Genomic DNA, 19,486 nt, shown 5'->3' on the forward strand with positions numbered 1-19,486 from the left:
ATGGTGGGAGCTAAGCAAATGGGTCCGCCACAGGAAATGAAACACAGCTCAGAGACATCCTGCTTTAGTGGTTTACCAATATCATAGCAGTTATAGTATTAAAGTGGGCAACAAGTGTGCATGAATACATTTCTGACATGTCACAAAAAATGGAAAAAAAAAGGCTTTTCAAAAGCTGTATCTTATCTTTAAAGTGATATTAAAGGCATTTTTTGTGTTAAATAACAATATAACAATAACAACGCATCATACTTATCTGCTCTGTGCAATGGTTTTGCACAGAGAAGCCCAAATCCTCCTCTTCTCTGGGTCCCCCACCGGTGCTCCTGGCTCCTCCCACCTGCCAAGTGCGCCCAGAGCAAGCAGGTTGCTTTGGGGGCACCCAAGCAGGCTCACTCCCAAGCTACTGCTCGGCATGTCCATTCACACACAGCTGTGCCTTGGACCCGCCCCCACTGTCCTCATTGGCTCACTGGCTGTGATTGACAGCAAGAGCTAATGACTCTTGCCGCTGTCTAAGCCAATGAGAAGCGAGTCCCCGGATAGCCGAGGCTCTCGCGCACATCACTGGATCGCAATGGGGATCGGGTAAGTATTAGGGGGGATGCTGCACAGAGGTTTTTTATCTTCTTACATAGAATACATGAAAGTAATAAACCTTGAGTCTTTAGAACCACTTTAACCACTTGCCGACCCACTCAATCCATATATATGTTTGGTTTGCAAGTGATTTACCAGGATTATGGCTGAAGAGATCAGCCATAACTCCGATATTGATTTTTTTTTCAGCCAGCGGCTGGCTTTTGTGGGGTGGGGCTTTCATGGGGTGATGCCCTACACCTTGCCGGTGTCTCTTGGGCTTACCGTTTCCACCACCTCGTCCGAGGAACAATCCGATGGTGTCGCCAGCTGGTCACAGGAGGCGATCAAAAAGTAGATTGTTCCTTGATTGCCTCTGTGGCCTCAGGGCGGTCCAGGTTGCAAGCAAACATTTTTTTTTTACAGCCAAAGATCAAAAACGTTTAAAAAGGGTAAAGCCCCTTTCACATGGGCTGTCCGATCAGATTCGGCTCTATGGAGCAGAGGATGTCAGAGGACATGTCTGCTGATACCCAGCGCCATCCGATCCTGTCTGCCAAAAACCAAAGGTTGGTGGTCCTATTTTCCATAAGGCAGATCAGATCAGATGGAAACAGACAGAAAAGGTGATCCATTTGCACCAAAGAGAAGAGATTCCCCCGCCGAGCAAGCCGATTCCACATAGCAGAAGCGCTGTGTTAAATGGGCCTAAAGAAGAGATTTGAGGTCTTTTTGACTCTAGATCTCTTTTCTTTTACAAGGGTTGTTTTACAAAACTATTAAAAGGGAAAGTCTCAAAAAAAAAAAAAAAAAAAATTTAAGCGCCCCCATCACTCCATGCATATGTAAATGGTGTTTGCACCACACATTTGAGGTATCATCACGAACGTTCAAGTAAGAGCAATAATTCTAATGCTAGACTCTCTCTAACTCTGAACAGGTAACCTGTAATGGCATTTAAAACTGTTGCCTATGGAGATTTTTAACTACCGTTGTTTCGCCATTCCACGAGTGCAATTTTAAAGCATGACATGTTAAGCATCTAGTTACTCGGCGTAACATCATTTTCATATTATACAAAAAAATTGGGCGATTTGTTGCCTTTTCATTTTAATTAATTAAAATGTATTTTTCCCCAAAAATTGCACTTGAAAAATCGCTGCACAAATACTGCGTGACAAAAACAAATTGCAACTATCGTCATTTTATTCCCTAGGGTCTCTGTAAAAATACACACACACATTATATATATATATATATATAGATATATATATATATATATATATATATATATATATATATTGTTGGGAGACTATAAGTAATTTTCTAGCAAAAAATACCAATTTAAACTGCTAAACAAAAACTGCCAGTAAAGGCCTTACTGTCCTAGAGTGAAAACACCTGCTCATTGTACCATTATCTATGGAAGAGAAGCATTTCCACTTTGCAAAAAAATTGTTTTGGACTACAGAACTACCCCCCCTCCCCATTTTCAGAACAGAGGGGCATTTTCTGGATTTTCAATGAGTGAATTGGGCAGGGATGATCATCTTGATTGAGATGCACCATGGAGCTCAAAGGAATTTAGAAGCTCACAGAATTTCTGGCAGGATCAAAATGCTTTCAACTCTATATTTAGGAGTCCAAAACAAGATAGGTGCTATAAATGAAGGCTGTCACAGCCAAAACACATTAGCTTGTTACCAGTGTATTTTAGTATGTAGCCAATAAAGTTTCAAATTTTTACAGACTACACAGAGTCGCCGACTTGAATTTACTACGGAACAAAATAAGATACGTTTACAAACGATCTACTAATGGCCAAAATCAATGGAAACTATTCTGTACTCCTACTCCTGGACCTCTCTGCTGTCTTTGATAGGATTGACCACCCTCTCCTCATTTAGTCTCCGCGACTGTACTCTTCGCTGGTTCTCTTCCTACTTATCCAACAGCACCTTTAGCATTACTTAAAATTCTACTTTCGCCTCTCTTCTTCCTTTATCTGTTGGGGTCCCCCAAGGTTCTGTTCTTGGACCTCTCCTATTTTTAATCTACATCTCTTTCCTGGCTCAGCTGATAGCCTCCCATGGCTTTTAATACCATCTCTAAGCTGACAACACTCAAATCTATTTCTCTACCCCTTAGCTCACTCCTTCAGTCTCCTCACGTATCACTAATTTACTATCAGATATATCAGTCTGGATGTCACACCACTTCCTCAAACTTATTCTATCCAAAAGCAAACATATTTTTCCTCCCCCACGTACCTCTTTCCCCGATCTCTCTGTCAAAATCGATGGCACAACTATAAGCCTATCCCCGCATGCCAAGGTCCTAGGTGTAATCCTGGACTCTGAACTCTCCTTTAAGCCCCACTTCCAATCACTGTCCAAATCTTGCCGCCTCAACCTCTGCAACATCTCCAAAATACGCCCCTTTCTAACCAATGACAAAACAAAGCTCTTAGTTCACTCCCTGTTCATCTCTCGCCTTGGCTACTATAACTCCCTCCTCATTGGATTACCTCTACATAGTCTATCCCCCTTAATCCATCATGGATGCTGCTGCCAGACTCATCCACCTTACCAATCGCTCTGTGTCTGTCAATCCCTTCACTGACTTCCGCTCATCCAATGAATTAAAGAGGAAGTAAACCCTGATGGGTTTACTTCCTCTTTCATTCCCTGCAAAGGCAAAGCATAATGGACTACTATGCATCGCATAGTAGCCCATTATGTGTCACTTACCTGACACAGGAGACAGCGAAGTCGCCGCTGTCCCCTGTAGTCCGCCGCATCCATCTTGCTGGTGGCGTCTCGCAGCTCCGCCGCTGTCATTCGGCGAAGCCGCGATGATGTCACTCTCGCGCATGCGCACGGGAGTCGACACGCGCGGCAGCTCCATTTTTGGAAATGCCGCGCTCAGTGCACCTGCGCGCCGCTGTCTACGGCGCATGCGCCGTAGACAGCGGTGCCCGTTTTCGGGCAAATATCTCCTAAACCATATAGGTTTAGGAGATATTGCTTGGACCTACAGGTAAGCCTTAATCTAGGCTTACCTGTAGGTCAAAGTGGTTTGTAAGGGTTTACAACCACTTTAAAGTCAAAATACTAACTACTTTACACAAAGCCATCTACAACTCTGCCCCCATGTACCATCACTGACCTAGTCTCAAAATACAAACCTAATTGTTCTCTTCATTATTCTCAAGACTTCCTGCTCTTTAGCTCCCTCATCACCTCCTCCTATGCTTGCCTCCAGGACTTTTACAGAGCCTCTCCAATCCTATGGAGCGCCTTACCCCAATTAGTCCGATTATCTCCTACTCTATTAGCTTTTAGATAATCCCAGAAAACCCTCCACTTCAGAGAAGCCTATCCTACCCACACCTAACAACTTTATTTTAATTTTCTCCATCTGATCATCCCCCAAAGCCGTTACCTCTTGTTCCACTTGACTCTCCCTTCTAGACTAAGTGCTAACGAGCATTGCCCTCTGATCCTGTATTAAATTGTATTGCAACTGTATAGTTTGCCCCATGTTGTAAAGCACTGTGCAAACTGTTGGCGCTATATAAACCCTGTACAATAATAATAATAAATGCCTCCTGCAGAGCCAGTGTGTTCTCCCATCGGGGTTGAGGGGGGGGGCATCCCCACTGGTAGAACACAGTGACTATTGCTAGCGACTATAATAGCTGCTGGCAGTAGTCCCATGTAAAATTCCGCAGGCTGGTTGTGCCAAAGTTTGATTGCCTTGGGTGCAGTCAGCCTGCCCATACATGGTTCAAACAGTCTATGGGGAGCTTTACTCTCAATCCCATCTTCTTCCCTGATTACTCACTAGGAATATTGTAAGTTTCCAGCAATGGAAGTCAGCCTTGCAGTTAAATTGGCGTTCATAGCTCCCAAGAAACTGGCAAAACAAGGGAATCCCTCTGTACTTCTACAGCAGCTGTCAAATTTTAATTCAGCTTGTAGAAGCCTGCTATGATTTATGCTATATAAGATAGACACGTCTTTAGAAATTATCTGACTATAGCTGTTTGCATGATTCCACCTCCAGCTGATCAGTCATCTCCATGGTTCTAGTACACGTTGTTCCCAGGCTTTCTACCAGAGAATTCATTTGCCAATTCCTTCCTTTTTCTTAAATGTTTCTGAACTGACTAATAAGTTACAGATCAAACGTACTCAAGAAAATCGCACAAATGCCAACTGAAATCTTTGATCTGGTTTCAAAGCTTATAGGTGAAAACCTTGTGAGCTGCTAAACATAATAAATGAAACGGAAAATGAAATAATAAACTAGTGTAAAATAAAATATAGACAGCTGTCAGCACTCCCCACACTTCCCTAACCGGGACAATACAAAATTACATAATAAATGTGCGGCGCTAAGACCAAACAGTGAATAACTAAATTAAATATATATCACAAATCTACTAAAAAATATAATAAATTAATATATTAAATGAATAAAAAAAAATATCCCATTAAATAAATCCAAAAGTGTGCAAATAACATTCAATAACTTATAACGTCCAAAAATAAAGTGCAAGTGCTCCGTGTGCCGCACAATATCCTTAATATATATGTTGAATCAAATTCTTTGACAGTCCATCATAAAACCATAGATAAAAGTGATGCTGGTGCCTTCAAGCAGTGAGCACACAATCCTTGTGTACCCCTCCACCAGATGTACCCTCACCTTAAGTGCTTTGTATAAAAGCCTGTAATAAATGTTAACAGCATTAAGAGATCCCCCTGTGATTCCTGCTTCCTGTGATAACTATTTGGCTTAAAATGTGGATCAACAACAACTCCTTCCGCCTGGTTACCAACAGCCTCCTCTCATATGTCACATGCAGAAACAACAGACGCTTGCAATAGTGTAATATCGTTTTTAAAAAGATTTATTACAACTTAAACTCCACAAGAATTACACTCACATTTCATAATAAAAAAAAACTTGTGTGTGATGGAGTGATAGAGTCATCTGAAACTGGATCTGCAGCCCTGGTGAGCGGCGTTCATGCCGTCCTAAGCCTGTGCTCCAGAGCACTTCCCGGTTCCTTTCACGACAGTCGATCAAGCTCCTCCTACTGCTTTCGTCACAATCTCATGACTTCCTCCGCCATTTTCTCATAGTCAGCTATTACATAGTAATACATAGTATTACATAGTAATTGCGGCGATTTCCTAGTCAGTATCTTATACAACTAATGTCTGTATGTTAATAATGTGTACTAAATATTTATTTGATAGGTGGGTTGCTGTGCTCCCATATATAATCCAGGTATCTGCACCCACTTCCTGGACAAGCTAGCCGCAGCTAGCCGCAGATGCCCCACCCCCCGTTGTGTTCTGGGAAACACACAGTTCCCAGGACACAGCGGGGACCAGTGGAGATGCGCAGCTCGACTCACGCATGCGCAGTAGGGAAACCGGGCAGTGAAGCTGCAATGCAGAGAAACGAGCGATTGCTCGTCATCTGCCGCCGACATCGCTGGATCCTGGGACAGGTGAGTGTCAATTTATTAAAAGTCAGCAGCTGCAATATTTGTAGCTGCTGACTTTTAATATTTTTTTTAAAGGTGCAGCTCCTCTTTAAATAACATAGTATATTATTAACACATACATCCCTGATAGTATGGAATTTTTTTTTATAAAAAAATGATATTAAAAATATTAAGAATATTGAATCTATATATTACTGCTATTCTAATCATGAGAAAATCCATATAGAACAGAATTAGTATATATCTGTGGTAATTATTTATAGTTAAAAATTACAAATGGTATTATTAAAAATATATATTTAAAAACATTAAGAATAAAAAATTGGCCAAAAAAACAATTGCCTTCAAATTCCTAATTTAATCCTCTAGGTGCTAATGAGCCCAATACGTATATACCCACCAGGATTCTCCTTGAGTGTCCTAATACGGTGACTCCTCATCCAGTGTCTTTTATATTTTTCTAAACCCCAAAACTTCATCCCCAATACTTTTCTGTTATGTACTCTTCTGAAGTGATACAGGTATTCCTCCTTTTTACCTTTAGTTATTTGGTACACGTGTTCTTTTATCCTTGGTTCTCCCTACATATATCATACCACATGGGCATTCCAGGGCATATACTACCCCCTCTGTATTGCACGATATAAAAACACTGAGCATATATTCCTTCCCATTCTGGCTATTGGTGAATTTATCGCTTTTCTTAAATATTTCTTGTGGCTGCCCTACAACTATACCATCTGCCATAGGCATAGCAACCGTTTCCATCAAATATAGTGATTGTATTAGCAACTGGGGGTTCCACTACATTTTTAACCAATCTGTCATTTAGATTAGTGGCTCTTTTATATATGAACCTTTTCTGGGATAAATTATTTTAGGATGTCATATTTTAATATATTCCAATATTTTTCAATAATCCTTTCAACCTGTTTATGTTGAAGATTATAATGCATTATCAGTACTAGGGTGTAATTCCTGTCTTTCCTTTGCTGGTTTATTCACTAATACATTTCTTTCTATGCTACCAACATCCTGTCTCTTCAATAAAAGCCTGATCACAACCTTTCATAATACATTTGCTAACTGCTTTGACTGTTCCTCGTAGTCACTTATGTTGGTAGAGTTTCTTTTGATCCTGGGGAACTGTTCTCTCGGTACATTAACCAGCAAGGGTTTGTGATGACAACTATTTTGTGGTATGTACGAATTTCTGTTCGTAGCTTTAAAGTGGGATTTCGTGATTATCTTATTATTTTAATTACCGATTTCCAGGTCCAGGAAGTGGATTTTTGTATGACTAAGTTCCCATGTCAATGAAATACTTTTATTTTTATTCATTCCCAATGGGAATGTATTGAGTTCCTGCTCAGTGCCATCCCAAAAAATAATCAAATCATCGATAAACCTATTGTACATTCTCAATTGATATGGGGAGTTATATAATGCCTCTCCTTCCCATTTAGCTATATACAAATTTGCTATGCTTGGGGCAAACCTAGCCCCCACGGCTACCCCCTTAGTTTGTAGATGGTATTGATCCTGATACCAGAAATTATGCTTTAAGCAAAAATCAAGTTAAACTTTTTTTGTCTATCCATATCTTTTTTGTTCACCAAGGCCCATTTGGCCACATTGATGGCCCCTTTGTGGTTGATATTCGTGTATAGGGATGCTACATCCGCAGTGGCGATGATGGTTTATGTCCACTGCGGATGTGTGCACGCACTGCATGAAGGCACCAGCATTACTTTTATCTATGGTTTTATTATGGACTGTCAAAAAATTAGATTTAACATATATAAAGGATATTGTGCAGCACACAGTGCACTTGCACTTTATTTTTGGACATTATAAGTTATTGAACGTTATTTGCACGCTTTTGGATTTGCTTCATAGGATATATTTTATTATCAATTTAATTTATTCATTTATTTTATTTATTTTTCAGTAGATTTGTGCAAAGTGTGTATATATATATATATATATATATATATATATATATATATATATATATATATATATATATATATATACACACACACACGTATATACACATTATATACATACATACATATATACATATATATATATATATATATATATATATATATATATATATACACATATACATACATACATATATATATTTCGTTATTCACCGTTTGGTCTTAGCTCCGCACATTTGTTATGTAATTTTGTGGTTTCAAAGCTTCCTTCCTATGTATCCAAACAAATGCACAAGGAACAAATACTTCAGAGCCTTGATACTGTATATTAGGTGAAAGGCGATATGTAGAGTAGGCAAAGTTAATGAGCAGGTTATGCAAATCTAATTTATTTCTCATTTGTCAGTTTGTGACATCCCGCTGAAAATTTTCCACACTTCAGCAGAGTTTCTAAATCATGCCACATCATGGAATTTGTTTCATTGATTGTCACATTGGCTGCCTCAAGATATCCAGTTACATTTTATTCTGCCGATATTAGGGTGGTGTTTGGTGCATATGCTCTCAGCATAACATACATTGCTTGCAAAACACACGCATACAAACTATGATTTAGCCCAGGTTCACATTGGAGTGATTTGGCATGCGATTTGACATGTCAAATCGCATGCAAAATGGGTGGCTATTGCTGGCAATGTCCGAATCAGTGCAGGGCCGGCTTTGTGGTGCTGCATAATTCCCAAAAGTAGTTCCTGTACTACTTTTGGGGACGAGCCGCACAGATGTATGTCAAATCGCCCCTGAAGTCGTACTGCATTGCCGGGTTGAAATCATGCGAGTTCAGTTATACTAGCACAATTTCTAACCCACAGCAATGTGAACCTAGGCTCCATCTGAGACCAGAAGCCCGGAAATTGGAAATTGCAATGTACTGGTCAATTGTGGGCAGGTGACTGGTATATTGTGACCGACTCCACTGTGTTGCTGCTCAGATCAGTGGAGAAATATACAGAGCAATCAAAGAAAGCCATATCTCCGTCACTTTTTTCTCACCAGCTACAAATAACTTTATTACCAATTGAACAGATACATAACAGGTTTAAATTTGCTGTATATCTGGTTTAAGTGCCAATAATTTCTGGAGCTGTAGCAAAAAAACAAAAAAAAAAAAACATGATGAGGCATGTCTTTTTTTTTATCACAGTCTATTGGAAAACGTTGGGCACTGACCCCTGTACTCTGCGCTCCATAATACTGACCTACAAACTTTGCACTACTTACTAATGACCTGACCTGAATGAACCCCAATATAGGCCTAGTTTACACTTGTGGTTGGAGGCAGCAAAGACAAACCACCCCTCTAACCTCTTAAGAGGCAAAGGTAGTGGATGGGGTGTACATATGATGCAATGCTTTGCAATGCGGGACGGCAAAAATTATCTCATTGTCTCATTTGCTGGATTGTACCACCCTGCAACCGGCTCACAGTCAGGTTCAATAAAGACAGTTGTGGATCGTTGGGGAGCCTTGATATTGTATATTAGCTGAAAAGAGATATGTAGAGTATGCGAAAGTAATAAGCAGATTATGCTAAGTTAATGAGCAGATTATGCAAATCTAATTTATTTCTGATTTGTCAGTTTGTGACAACAGGTACACTGTAAAACAAGCAGTGAGGAGGTGATTTAACCACATGTGCAGTGCCCTCTGAAGAGCGACCCAATATGGATTGTTCTACACACAAAGTTCTCTGAACTCTACATTACATACTGCTGACCCTTGTACTGTGTGTTGCTTTCTAATGACATGCGAACTCTGAATTACTTGTGACCTTGCACTATGGATGAAAGGGAAGGCCAAAGTTTCTCACTGAAGCTTAAAAGTTAGAATAAGTTTATATTTTTACAATATTTGTATAATGGTTTTTTTTTGAGCTTTCGTCAAACCTTTTCATATACTTTTTTTGAATAGGACCTTGCTAGGTTAACCCCTAAACCTGGACACCCTTGATCTCTTCCATGTTGTTCATGGTGATCTGCACCTCTCCAAGGTTGCATACCCTTGAGCTAACCTATTACAACTAGACTGACAACCAGATCATATGGCAGCATCCATAATCTTATTTATTTGCATCTGCACTATCTTGCCTGAAAGCTCTCTTTGAAATCTGTGTGGATGTCTCCCAGTCTGGATCCGTAGGTCAAGCTGTGTTGTAAGCACAGTAGGTTCTCTATAGTAAAACATGAAGAATTTCAAAAGTTGATACTAATATTTCAGACCAAGCCTAGTCCTTTATCAAGCTAGGAGAAAACTTGGTTAGCTCCTAGCTTAATAAAGGGTTAGTTGTACTGAAATTTTGCTATGTAAAATGGGAGCGAGACTGTTTTTGCTTTTTACTGCCATGCTTTTGCAATAAAGTGAATAAACTTTTTAAAAGGAAAACCCGTGGGAAGATGTGCAAGGTTTTTGCATACTTTCAGTTAGTAAATGCACATGAGTCAGCGTCACATGAGGGTCACATGAAAAAGATGGGTAAATCAATATGAAGCATACATATGCAAAAATTTTGTAAATTAGTAAGGTCATGTGTATAGTATTTATTTATCCCGCATCACCTTCAATGAGCTGAAATCAACAAAATTAGCAATTTACCTGTTGTATTGGACTTTGTGCCTGAAATAATATTCTTCGTCCAAGCAGCTCTGCAAAGATGCATCCTACAGACCAGATGTCTATAGCATTAGTGTAATGACGGCTCCCCATTAGGATTTCAGGAGCCCGATAATACTGAGTGACAACTTCCTGAGTCATATGACGAGATTCGTCAAGTTCTTCCACCCTTGCCAATCCAAAGTCACAAATCTGGTAAAGCAGAAAAAAAAAAAAGAAAGGGTTAGATCACACATACTTATCAAATTAATATATAAACAAGTCAGTCAGCATTCATACAAGCAGACACTCTGTACAGAGTATCTCTAACCAGTTTTTCTTTTTTTATATAGATATTGCTGGGAAAGAAACCAAGTCAGGTTTTTATTGCTGTGTTCCTGTTAGGGTGATTCTCCTTTTCTATTAGCCCTGTTGACTATTGTAACTAGTTGTGATGAGAAACCCACAACAGGAGGTAAACATTATCACAAAGAACACCTATCCTGGTTATATTACATGAGATTTCTCCTCACTTTGGAAAGTTTATATTGTATCTCTGAAACAGGAAGTGAAGGGAAAGCGCCCCAGTAGGACACATGAGAATAAAAAATTAACCAGTGAAAAAAAGGAGAATCAAATTGATCAATCTGAAACAGAGTAATTTTCTATTTGAAACTGATATTACCAAAATCTATAACAAAATGGAACACTCATTTGCCTCAGGCTTCAGTCTAATAGTAGATAGTATGCAAAATTAGATATTTATCAAGCTGCACATTAACAAATGTGAAGAGGTACACACACACGTGTGTGTGTGTGTGTGTGTGTGTGTGTGTGTGTGTGTGTGTTATATATATATATATATATATAAGTGGGAACATGTCACCCCACAGACCCTCTGCACAACTCCAGCACAAAAAGACTTATGGACCATTAAACAAGATACCAGCAAGTGACCCACTCACTGACATAAAACAGAGACTCCTTGTGAAAGAATACTTACCTGTATGAAGAAGGGGAGGGGAATAATGCACAAATACAGCTATTGCAGGTGGCTATACAAGGCAAAATATAACCTCAGAATTAGGGGTGCACCGAATGGGTGTTTTGGTGCCGAAACCGATACCGAAAATGAAAAATACACTAGGCCGAAAACAGAAACCGAAACATATTTAAAATGGTACAGGAGATGGTCAGAGACTGGGGACATGGTACAGGAGATGGTCAGAGACTGGGGACATGGTACAGGAGCTGGTCAGAGACTGGGGACATGGTACAGGAGCTGGTCAGAGACTGGGGACATGGTACAGGAGCTGGTCAGAGACTGGGGACATGGTACAGGAGCTGGTCAGAGACTGGGGACATGGTACAGGAGCTGGTCAGAGACTGGGGACATGGTACAGGAGCTGGTCAGAGACTGGGAACATGGTACAGGAGGTGGTCAGAGACTGGGGACATGGTACAGGAGGTGGTCAGAGACTGGGGACATGGTACAGGAGGTGGTCAGAGACTGGGGACATGGTACAGGAGATGGTCAGAGACTGGGGACATGGTACAGGAGATGGTCAGAGACTGGGGACATGGTACAGGAGATGGTCAGAGACTGGGGACATGGTACAGGAGATGGTCAGAGACTGGGGACATGGTACAGGAGATGGTCAGAGACTGGGGACATGGTACAGGAGATGGTCAGAGACTGGGGACATGGTACAGGAGATGGTCAGAGACTGGGGACGTGGTACAGGAGATGGTCAGAGACTGGGGACGTGGTACAGGAGATGGTCAGAGACTGGGGACGTGGTACAGGAGATGGTCAGAGACTGGGGACGTGGTACAGGAGATGGTCAGAGACTGGGGACGTGGTACAGGAGATGGTCAGAGACTGGGGACATGGTACAGGAGATGGTCAGAGACTGGGGACATGGTACAGGAGATGGTCAGAGACTGGGGACATGGTACAGGAGATGGTCAGAGACTGGGGACATGGTACAGGAGATGGTCAGAGACTGGGGACATGGTACAGGAGATGGTCAGAGACTGGGGACGTGGTACAGGAGATGGTCAGAGACTGGGGACATGGTACAGGAGATGGTCAGAGACTGGGGACATGGTACAGGAGATGGTCAGAGACTGGGGACATGGTACAGGAGATGGTCAGAGACTGGGGACATGGCACAGGAGATGGTCAGAGACTGGGGACATAGTACAGGAGATGGTCAGACCAGGGACGTGGTACAGGAGATGGTCAGAGACTGGGGATGTGGTACAGGAGATGGTCAGAAATTGCACACATGATACAATTGATACAATGCCGCCAGTGTCCCCCGTTGCATCCAGTGTCCCCTCATAGCAGCCAGTGTCCCCCGTTGCATCCAGTGTCCCCCGTTGCATCCAGTGTCCCCCGTTGCATCCAGTGTCCCCTCATAGCAGCCAGTGTCCCCTCGTTGCATCCAGTGTCCCCTCGTTGCAGCCAGTGTCCCCTCATAGCAGCTAACCTATGAAGAGAAGAGGAGAGCCGCCTCCGTCACCTGTTTGATCACAGCGCCGGGAACATCACAGCTTTCAGTTAAATAGCTGTGTGTTCCCGGCTGCGCACCGTCACGTACAGCCCCTCCCCCTTGTCAGGGCACTTTGATAGACAGATCATCCGTCCAATCCTGCGGGTGATCTGTCTATCAAAGTGCCCGGAACAAGGGGGAGGGGCTGCACGTGACGGCGCGCGGCCGGGAACACACAGCTATTGAACTGAAAGCTGTGATGTTCCCGGCGCTGTGATCAAACAGGTGACGGAGGCGGCTCTCCTGCACTATATATATATATCTTTTCATGATGGGCAGCACCAGGGGCGGGGGGCGGAGCCCCGCCCCTACCCAGGCCCCGCCCCATTTTTGGCTCCATTATCGGCCGTTTTTCTCTTTCGGAAAATTGCCGAAAAGGGCATTTTCGGCCGATATGTTTCGGTGGCCAAAATTTCGGTGCATCCCTACTCAGAATGTATTGAGCCAGCATAAAAATTAGCTATTGTGTGCAGGTGGTAAAAGGCAGCTTTAGACAGATACATTACAAAACAAACAAAAAAGTTATGATCATGCAGGGTATTAAACGACCCACGGACATGAGATGACTGATCCAGCCATTAAAAATCAGGCTGGGAAACAAACACTTATAAGCACAGTCCTCCTCTGTGTAGTTAGGCTTTCGATCTGGTGCTGCACCTGTCACACAGAGAGCACAGAGGAAGGAGAGTTTTGTAGTTGGGTGGGCAGAGTCTAAAGCTGGCTATAGATAGCACAATTTTCTTTTTATGTTGCCTTTTCTTTGCGTTCGTGTGGAGAATACACAGCATTATTGCTGGTGGCAATAATCACATAAAAATCTGACATGCTGGTTGTACCCAAGTCTATGTTTTTCTAACACTTATTTTCCTATTTTTTTTACTTTTACATTGTCCCTTTAAAAAACAAAAAAATAAAGTTTGATCACTTTTATTCCTATTGCAAGGACTGTAAACATCCCTTGTAATAGAAATAAGCATGACAGGTCCTCTCTATTAAAGTATAAAAAGTGATCTCACGCAGTGTTAAAGTAATCAAACACATATATTACAGTCAACAGAGGACTAAATAAGGTGCAATCCACAAAGGTGTGATAAAAGTGCCAAAAAGTGCAAATAATAGCTCCACAAAAAGAATAGTGCAAAAAATATTTTCACGAATGTTCAATTAATTATTAATTAAATATTAATTAATGTTCAATTAATATTCCAAAACCTGCACTGAGGTAATAATACATGAACATGTGCAAATAGCAATTCTCCAAAAAAAAACAAAAAACTGTGTTCCAGTCCTCCAAGGAGAATAAAGTGCTATGAGAGAAACCTAGAATTCATAAAATGGTGGACATGACATGGAATAAGGAGTAGACAAAACAGTGACCATAAGTGGCCATAAATAACTTCATGAATTGCTTCCTGAAACAACAGTCTCACAGAACTCTCACCTCATGTAATAGAGCGATGTAAACAGAGCGGACCACGAGAAAATGGCCGCTCTAACACTTCCAGTTTTACTATATATAAACAATGCCTGTACGGCCAATCCGGTTCCCCAGATTAAGTCATGTGACATGACGTAATGCCTAGGGAATGGCTGGAATCAGACGTACACTGGAAGTGACATAAGAAGGCACTGAGAATGCAGTTTTTATTGTTCTTGCCTGTTTTTAATGTTTTTTATGTAAGAGTCCACCCTTTGTCACCTTAATAAATGCACGTTATCCTTTTAACATACTACACCATTGGAGGCATTCCGTTATTCTCTTTCCTCCACTGTTGCTGTGATAATATACCGGAGTGCATTTGGACGGCTTAGTGGAGGATTTATACAGATTGGAGAAGTTTGCCTTGGCCCCACTATTAGTGTATGAGAGCTGGAAAAGGACCTAATATGATGCGGTGGAGAGTCCAACTTGCTCAATGATGCGATTTACTCTATTACATAAGGTGAGAGTTCTCCGAGACCGCTTCAGGAAGCAATTTGTGAAGTTATTTATGGACACTTATGGTCACTGTTTTGTCTACTCCTTATTCCACTGGTCATGTCCACCATTTTATAAATTCTAGATTTCTCCCATAGGGCTTTATTCTCCTTGGAGGACTGGAACACATGGTTTGTTTTTTTGGAGAATTACATGTTCATTTAATATTACCTCATTGCAGGTTTTGTAATATTAATTGGACATTTGTGAAAATATTTTTTGTACTCTTCTTTGCACCTTTTTGTGGAGCTATTATTATTTACACTTTAAGATTTTGGCACTTTATCCACTTCAATACTGGGCCTATTCTGGCACTTCTCTCCAAATGTAAAAATCATAATTTTTTTTTTTGCTAGAAAATTACTCAGAACCCCCAAACATTATATATATTTTTTTAGCCGACACCATAGGGAATAAAATGGCAGTCATTGCAACGTTTTATCTTGCGCGGTATTTGTCCAATCATTTTTCAAATGCCATTTTATGGAAAAAAGAAACGGTTTCATGAATTAAAAAATAACAAAAAAGTAAAGTTAGCCCAATTCTTTTGTATAATGTGAAAGATGATGTTATGCCGAGTAAAGAGATATCTGTCACGCTTTAAAATTGCGCACACTCATGGAATAGCCAAATTTTGCTACATAAAAATCTCCATAGGCAACGCTTTGAAAATGTTTACAGGTTACCAGTTTAGAGTTACAGGGGAAGTCTAGTGCTAAAAATTTTACACATGCGGCGATACCCCACATGTGTGGTTTGAACAGCGTTTACATATGTGGGCGAGACTTATATGTGCATTCGCTTCTGAACATAAGCTACTGGGGGATGCGGGGTCAATAAGACTGGAAAGCATGAGCTTGAGGAAAAAAATTCACCGATCTCATGCCAACAGTCGCGATCACGGCTTTGTTTACTTCCGATGGCCATAGAGATGACTGGTGACCATCTGGTCACCGAAAATCTCTATCATCATCATCTGGTGCCGGCCGATTCTTTCTCTGGGCCCCCGATGGAATGGGAGAGCCCAGGGAAGCACCGGATGGCAGCGGACGTCACCTCCCATCGCCTATAAGAATGATCAATCGGCGGAACTGCCGCTATGATCATTCTTATGGTGCACAGAATCGCTGGCTTGAAAACATTATATCTGAATGATGCCTGTAGCTGCAGGCATCATTCGGATATCTACACTCAATGTCAAGGACGTCATATGACGCCCTAAGGTATTGAAATGGTTAATCACTCCTTTGTGGATTGCACCTTATTTATCCCTCTGTGGACTGTAATTTATGTGTTTGAGTGATAGCTTTTAACACTGCGCAAGATCACTTTTAATATTTTATTTCAATTTTGGTGTACTGTGAACACTATTAGGTTTTGCTGCAGGTTTATCTATTACCATCACCAATCCTGTGATTAGGCACCTTTTACCCATTACTCCAAGTGGCGCGAGGGATACCTTTAGGCTGGATTCACACCTATGCATTTTTAGTACTTTTTGCATTTTGCAGATTTGCACTACAGTCCATTTAACATGGTTTCCTATGGAACATGTTCTGTAGTGCAAATCTGCAAAATGCACTAAAAATGCATAGATGTGAATCCAGCATAACACAGGTCCTCTTTATTGTGAGATCTGGGGTCAAAAAGACCTCAGATCTCACATTTACAGTTGTGTTCATAAGTTTACCAACCCTGGAAGAATTTATGATTTCTTAATAATTTTTCAGAGAATATGAATGATGACACAAAAGCATTTCTTTCACTCATTAGTGTTTGGCTGAAGCCATTTATTATCATCAACTGTGTTTACTCTTTAAATCATAATCACAACAGAAACTACCCAAATGACCCTGATCAAAAGTTAACATACCCTGATGATTTTTACCATGAACATGCAAGTTGGCACAAAGGGGTTTGAATGGCTAATAAAGGTAACCATCCTCACCTGTTATGTTTACGTGTAATTAAGAGTGTGTGTGTGTGTGTGTATGTATATAAAAGGTCAATAATTTTCTGGATTCCTGACAGACCCTTGTCCCTTTCATCCAGTGCTGCACTGATGTTTTTGGATTCTGAGTCATGGGGAAAGCAAAACAATTGTCAAAGGATCTGTGGAAAAAGCGTATAAAACAAGAAAGGGATATAAAAAAGATATCCAATGAATTGAGAATGCCAATCAGCAGTGTTCAAACTCTAATCATGAAGTGTAAAAGGAGGGGTTATGTTGAAACCAAACCATGGTCAGGTAGATCAAATAAAATTTTAGCCACAACTGCCAGGAAAATTGTTCGGGATGCAAAGAAAAACCCACAAATAACTTCAGGTGAAATACAGGACTCTCTGAAAACATGTGGTGTGTCTGTTTCAAGATGCACAATAAGGAGACACTTGAAGAAAGATGGGCTGCATGGTCAAGTCACCAGAGGAAAGCCATTACTACGCAAACACCACAAAGTATCCTGCTTACAATACGCCAAACAGCACAGAGAAAATCCTCAAACCTTCTTGCACAAAGTCATTTGGAGTGATGAGACCAAAATTTAGCTTTTTGGCCACAGCCATAAACGCTTCATTTGGAGAGGAGTCAACAAGGCCTATGATGAAATGTACACCATTGGTACTGTGATGGCAAGATATATGCAGTACATTTAGAGGTCGACCGATATATCGGCCGATATTTGCCGTTTTTTAAATAATCGGCATCGGCCGATTTTGCTGATAAAAAGCCGATTTATAACTACAGCGGGACTTTGAAATGACTTCTGTATAGAAGTCAGTGTAAGTTGCTGAGTCGTCATAGCAACACTTTCCTCCTCTCTGGGCAGACTGCCAAGAAAAGAACAGAAAGATACAATGTTTACACTTGAATGAATGAAGTCATCTCAGTGTGTAGAAGTTCCCAGTTTAACCATTTAAAGACTAAATCTTTTCTGACACTTGTTGCTTACAAGTAAAAATCCTGTATTTTCTGCCAGAAAATCACTTAGACCCCCCAAAAATTATATATATTTTTTTAGCAGAGATCCTAGGGAATAAAATAGCGGTTGTTGCAATATTTTATGTCACACAGCATTTGCACAGAGGTCTTTCAAATGCATTTTTTTGGGAAAAAAATACACTATCTAAAAATAAAATAAAAACAGTAAAGTTAGCCCATTTTTTTTTTTCGTCCAAAAGTTTTCACTACCTGTTTTTATTTAATATATAGTTTTTTTTTTTTTTTAATCTAAATCATACATACAAGTAAACTGATTGGAGGTTTGTTTTGTTTAACAAATGTTTAAATGTAAGAAATTTTCTGTATCACTTATGAAGGCTGCTTTCACACTGGAGCGTTGATGTTAAAACGCAAGTTTTAGCGGCTCTTTACCATCATTTTAGCGGTGCTATTTGGCTGCTAGTGGGGCACATATAACCCAGCTAGCGGCCAAGGAAGAGGTTAAATGCGCCCATGAAGCACTGCTGCCAAATCGCATTGCATGCGCTTCGGCAGTGGTGCCCATTCATATCAATGGGCAGGAGTGGTGGAGGAGCGGTATACACCACTCCAAACGTGCTGCTTGCAGGACTTTTTTTTTTAAGATCCTGCCAGCGCATCGCCTCAGTGTGAAAGCACTCTGTCTTTCACACAGACTGCAGGGGAGCCATTTTGCAGGCACTTTACAGGCGCTATTTTTAGCCCAAAAGCGCCTGAAAAACGCCCCAATGGGAAAGGTGTGTTAGATCAAGGGGGATTAAAAAAAATAATAATAATAAATAAAAAAGGAAAAAAATAAATAAAATAAAATCGGCCTAACATATCGGCCCAAAAAAATCGGCATCATATATCGGCTATCGGCCGCCATGATTTCTAAATATCGGCATCGGCCAGAGAAAATCCCATATCGGCCGACCTCTAAGTACATTATCACAAAATACTGGAGGAACATTAGCATTCATCAGCCAGGAAGCTGCACATGGTCATGGCAGTAAAAGTGTAACACCCCCCCCCCCCCCCCCAATCCACCCTGTACTGGTGGTCATGGCAATGAAAGTGATGATGAAGTGTCTGTTCTCCCAAAACTGCAAGAAGGAATTTCTAGATGTTATAATATATCTTTTGGACAAGGCTTTTCTTGCTTTTAGCATGATAGGGGTAAGTCGAGCTCTGCACAATCTTCCTTCCTTTCTGGTATTATTACACCTTTGGTTTTTTCTGGGCCAAACGAGGGGGGGGGGGGGGGGGTGCCCCCGCCAAAAGAAAGGA

At 40.9% G+C, this 19,486-nt stretch overlaps 1 protein-coding gene across 2 annotated transcripts in view; it reads right to left on the reverse strand.

Annotated features, from left to right (window-relative positions):
• Positions 1-19,486, reverse strand: part of NLK (nemo like kinase) — a 321,229-nt gene that overhangs the window by 40,571 nt on the left and 261,172 nt on the right. For both annotated transcript variants that reach the window (XM_077480512.1, XM_077480513.1), the window contains exon 6: positions 10,705-10,914. In XM_077480512.1, coding sequence (XP_077336638.1) covers positions 10,705-10,914 — 210 coding nt within the window. The remainder of the gene's footprint in view (positions 1-10,704; positions 10,915-19,486) is intronic.

This window comes from Lithobates pipiens, unplaced genomic scaffold (genome assembly GCF_037356315.1).
Source record: "Lithobates pipiens isolate NorthernLeopardFrog02 unplaced genomic scaffold, aLitPip1_a1.2 Scaffold_16, whole genome shotgun sequence".
Lineage (NCBI taxonomy): Eukaryota > Metazoa > Chordata > Amphibia > Anura > Ranidae > Lithobates > Lithobates pipiens.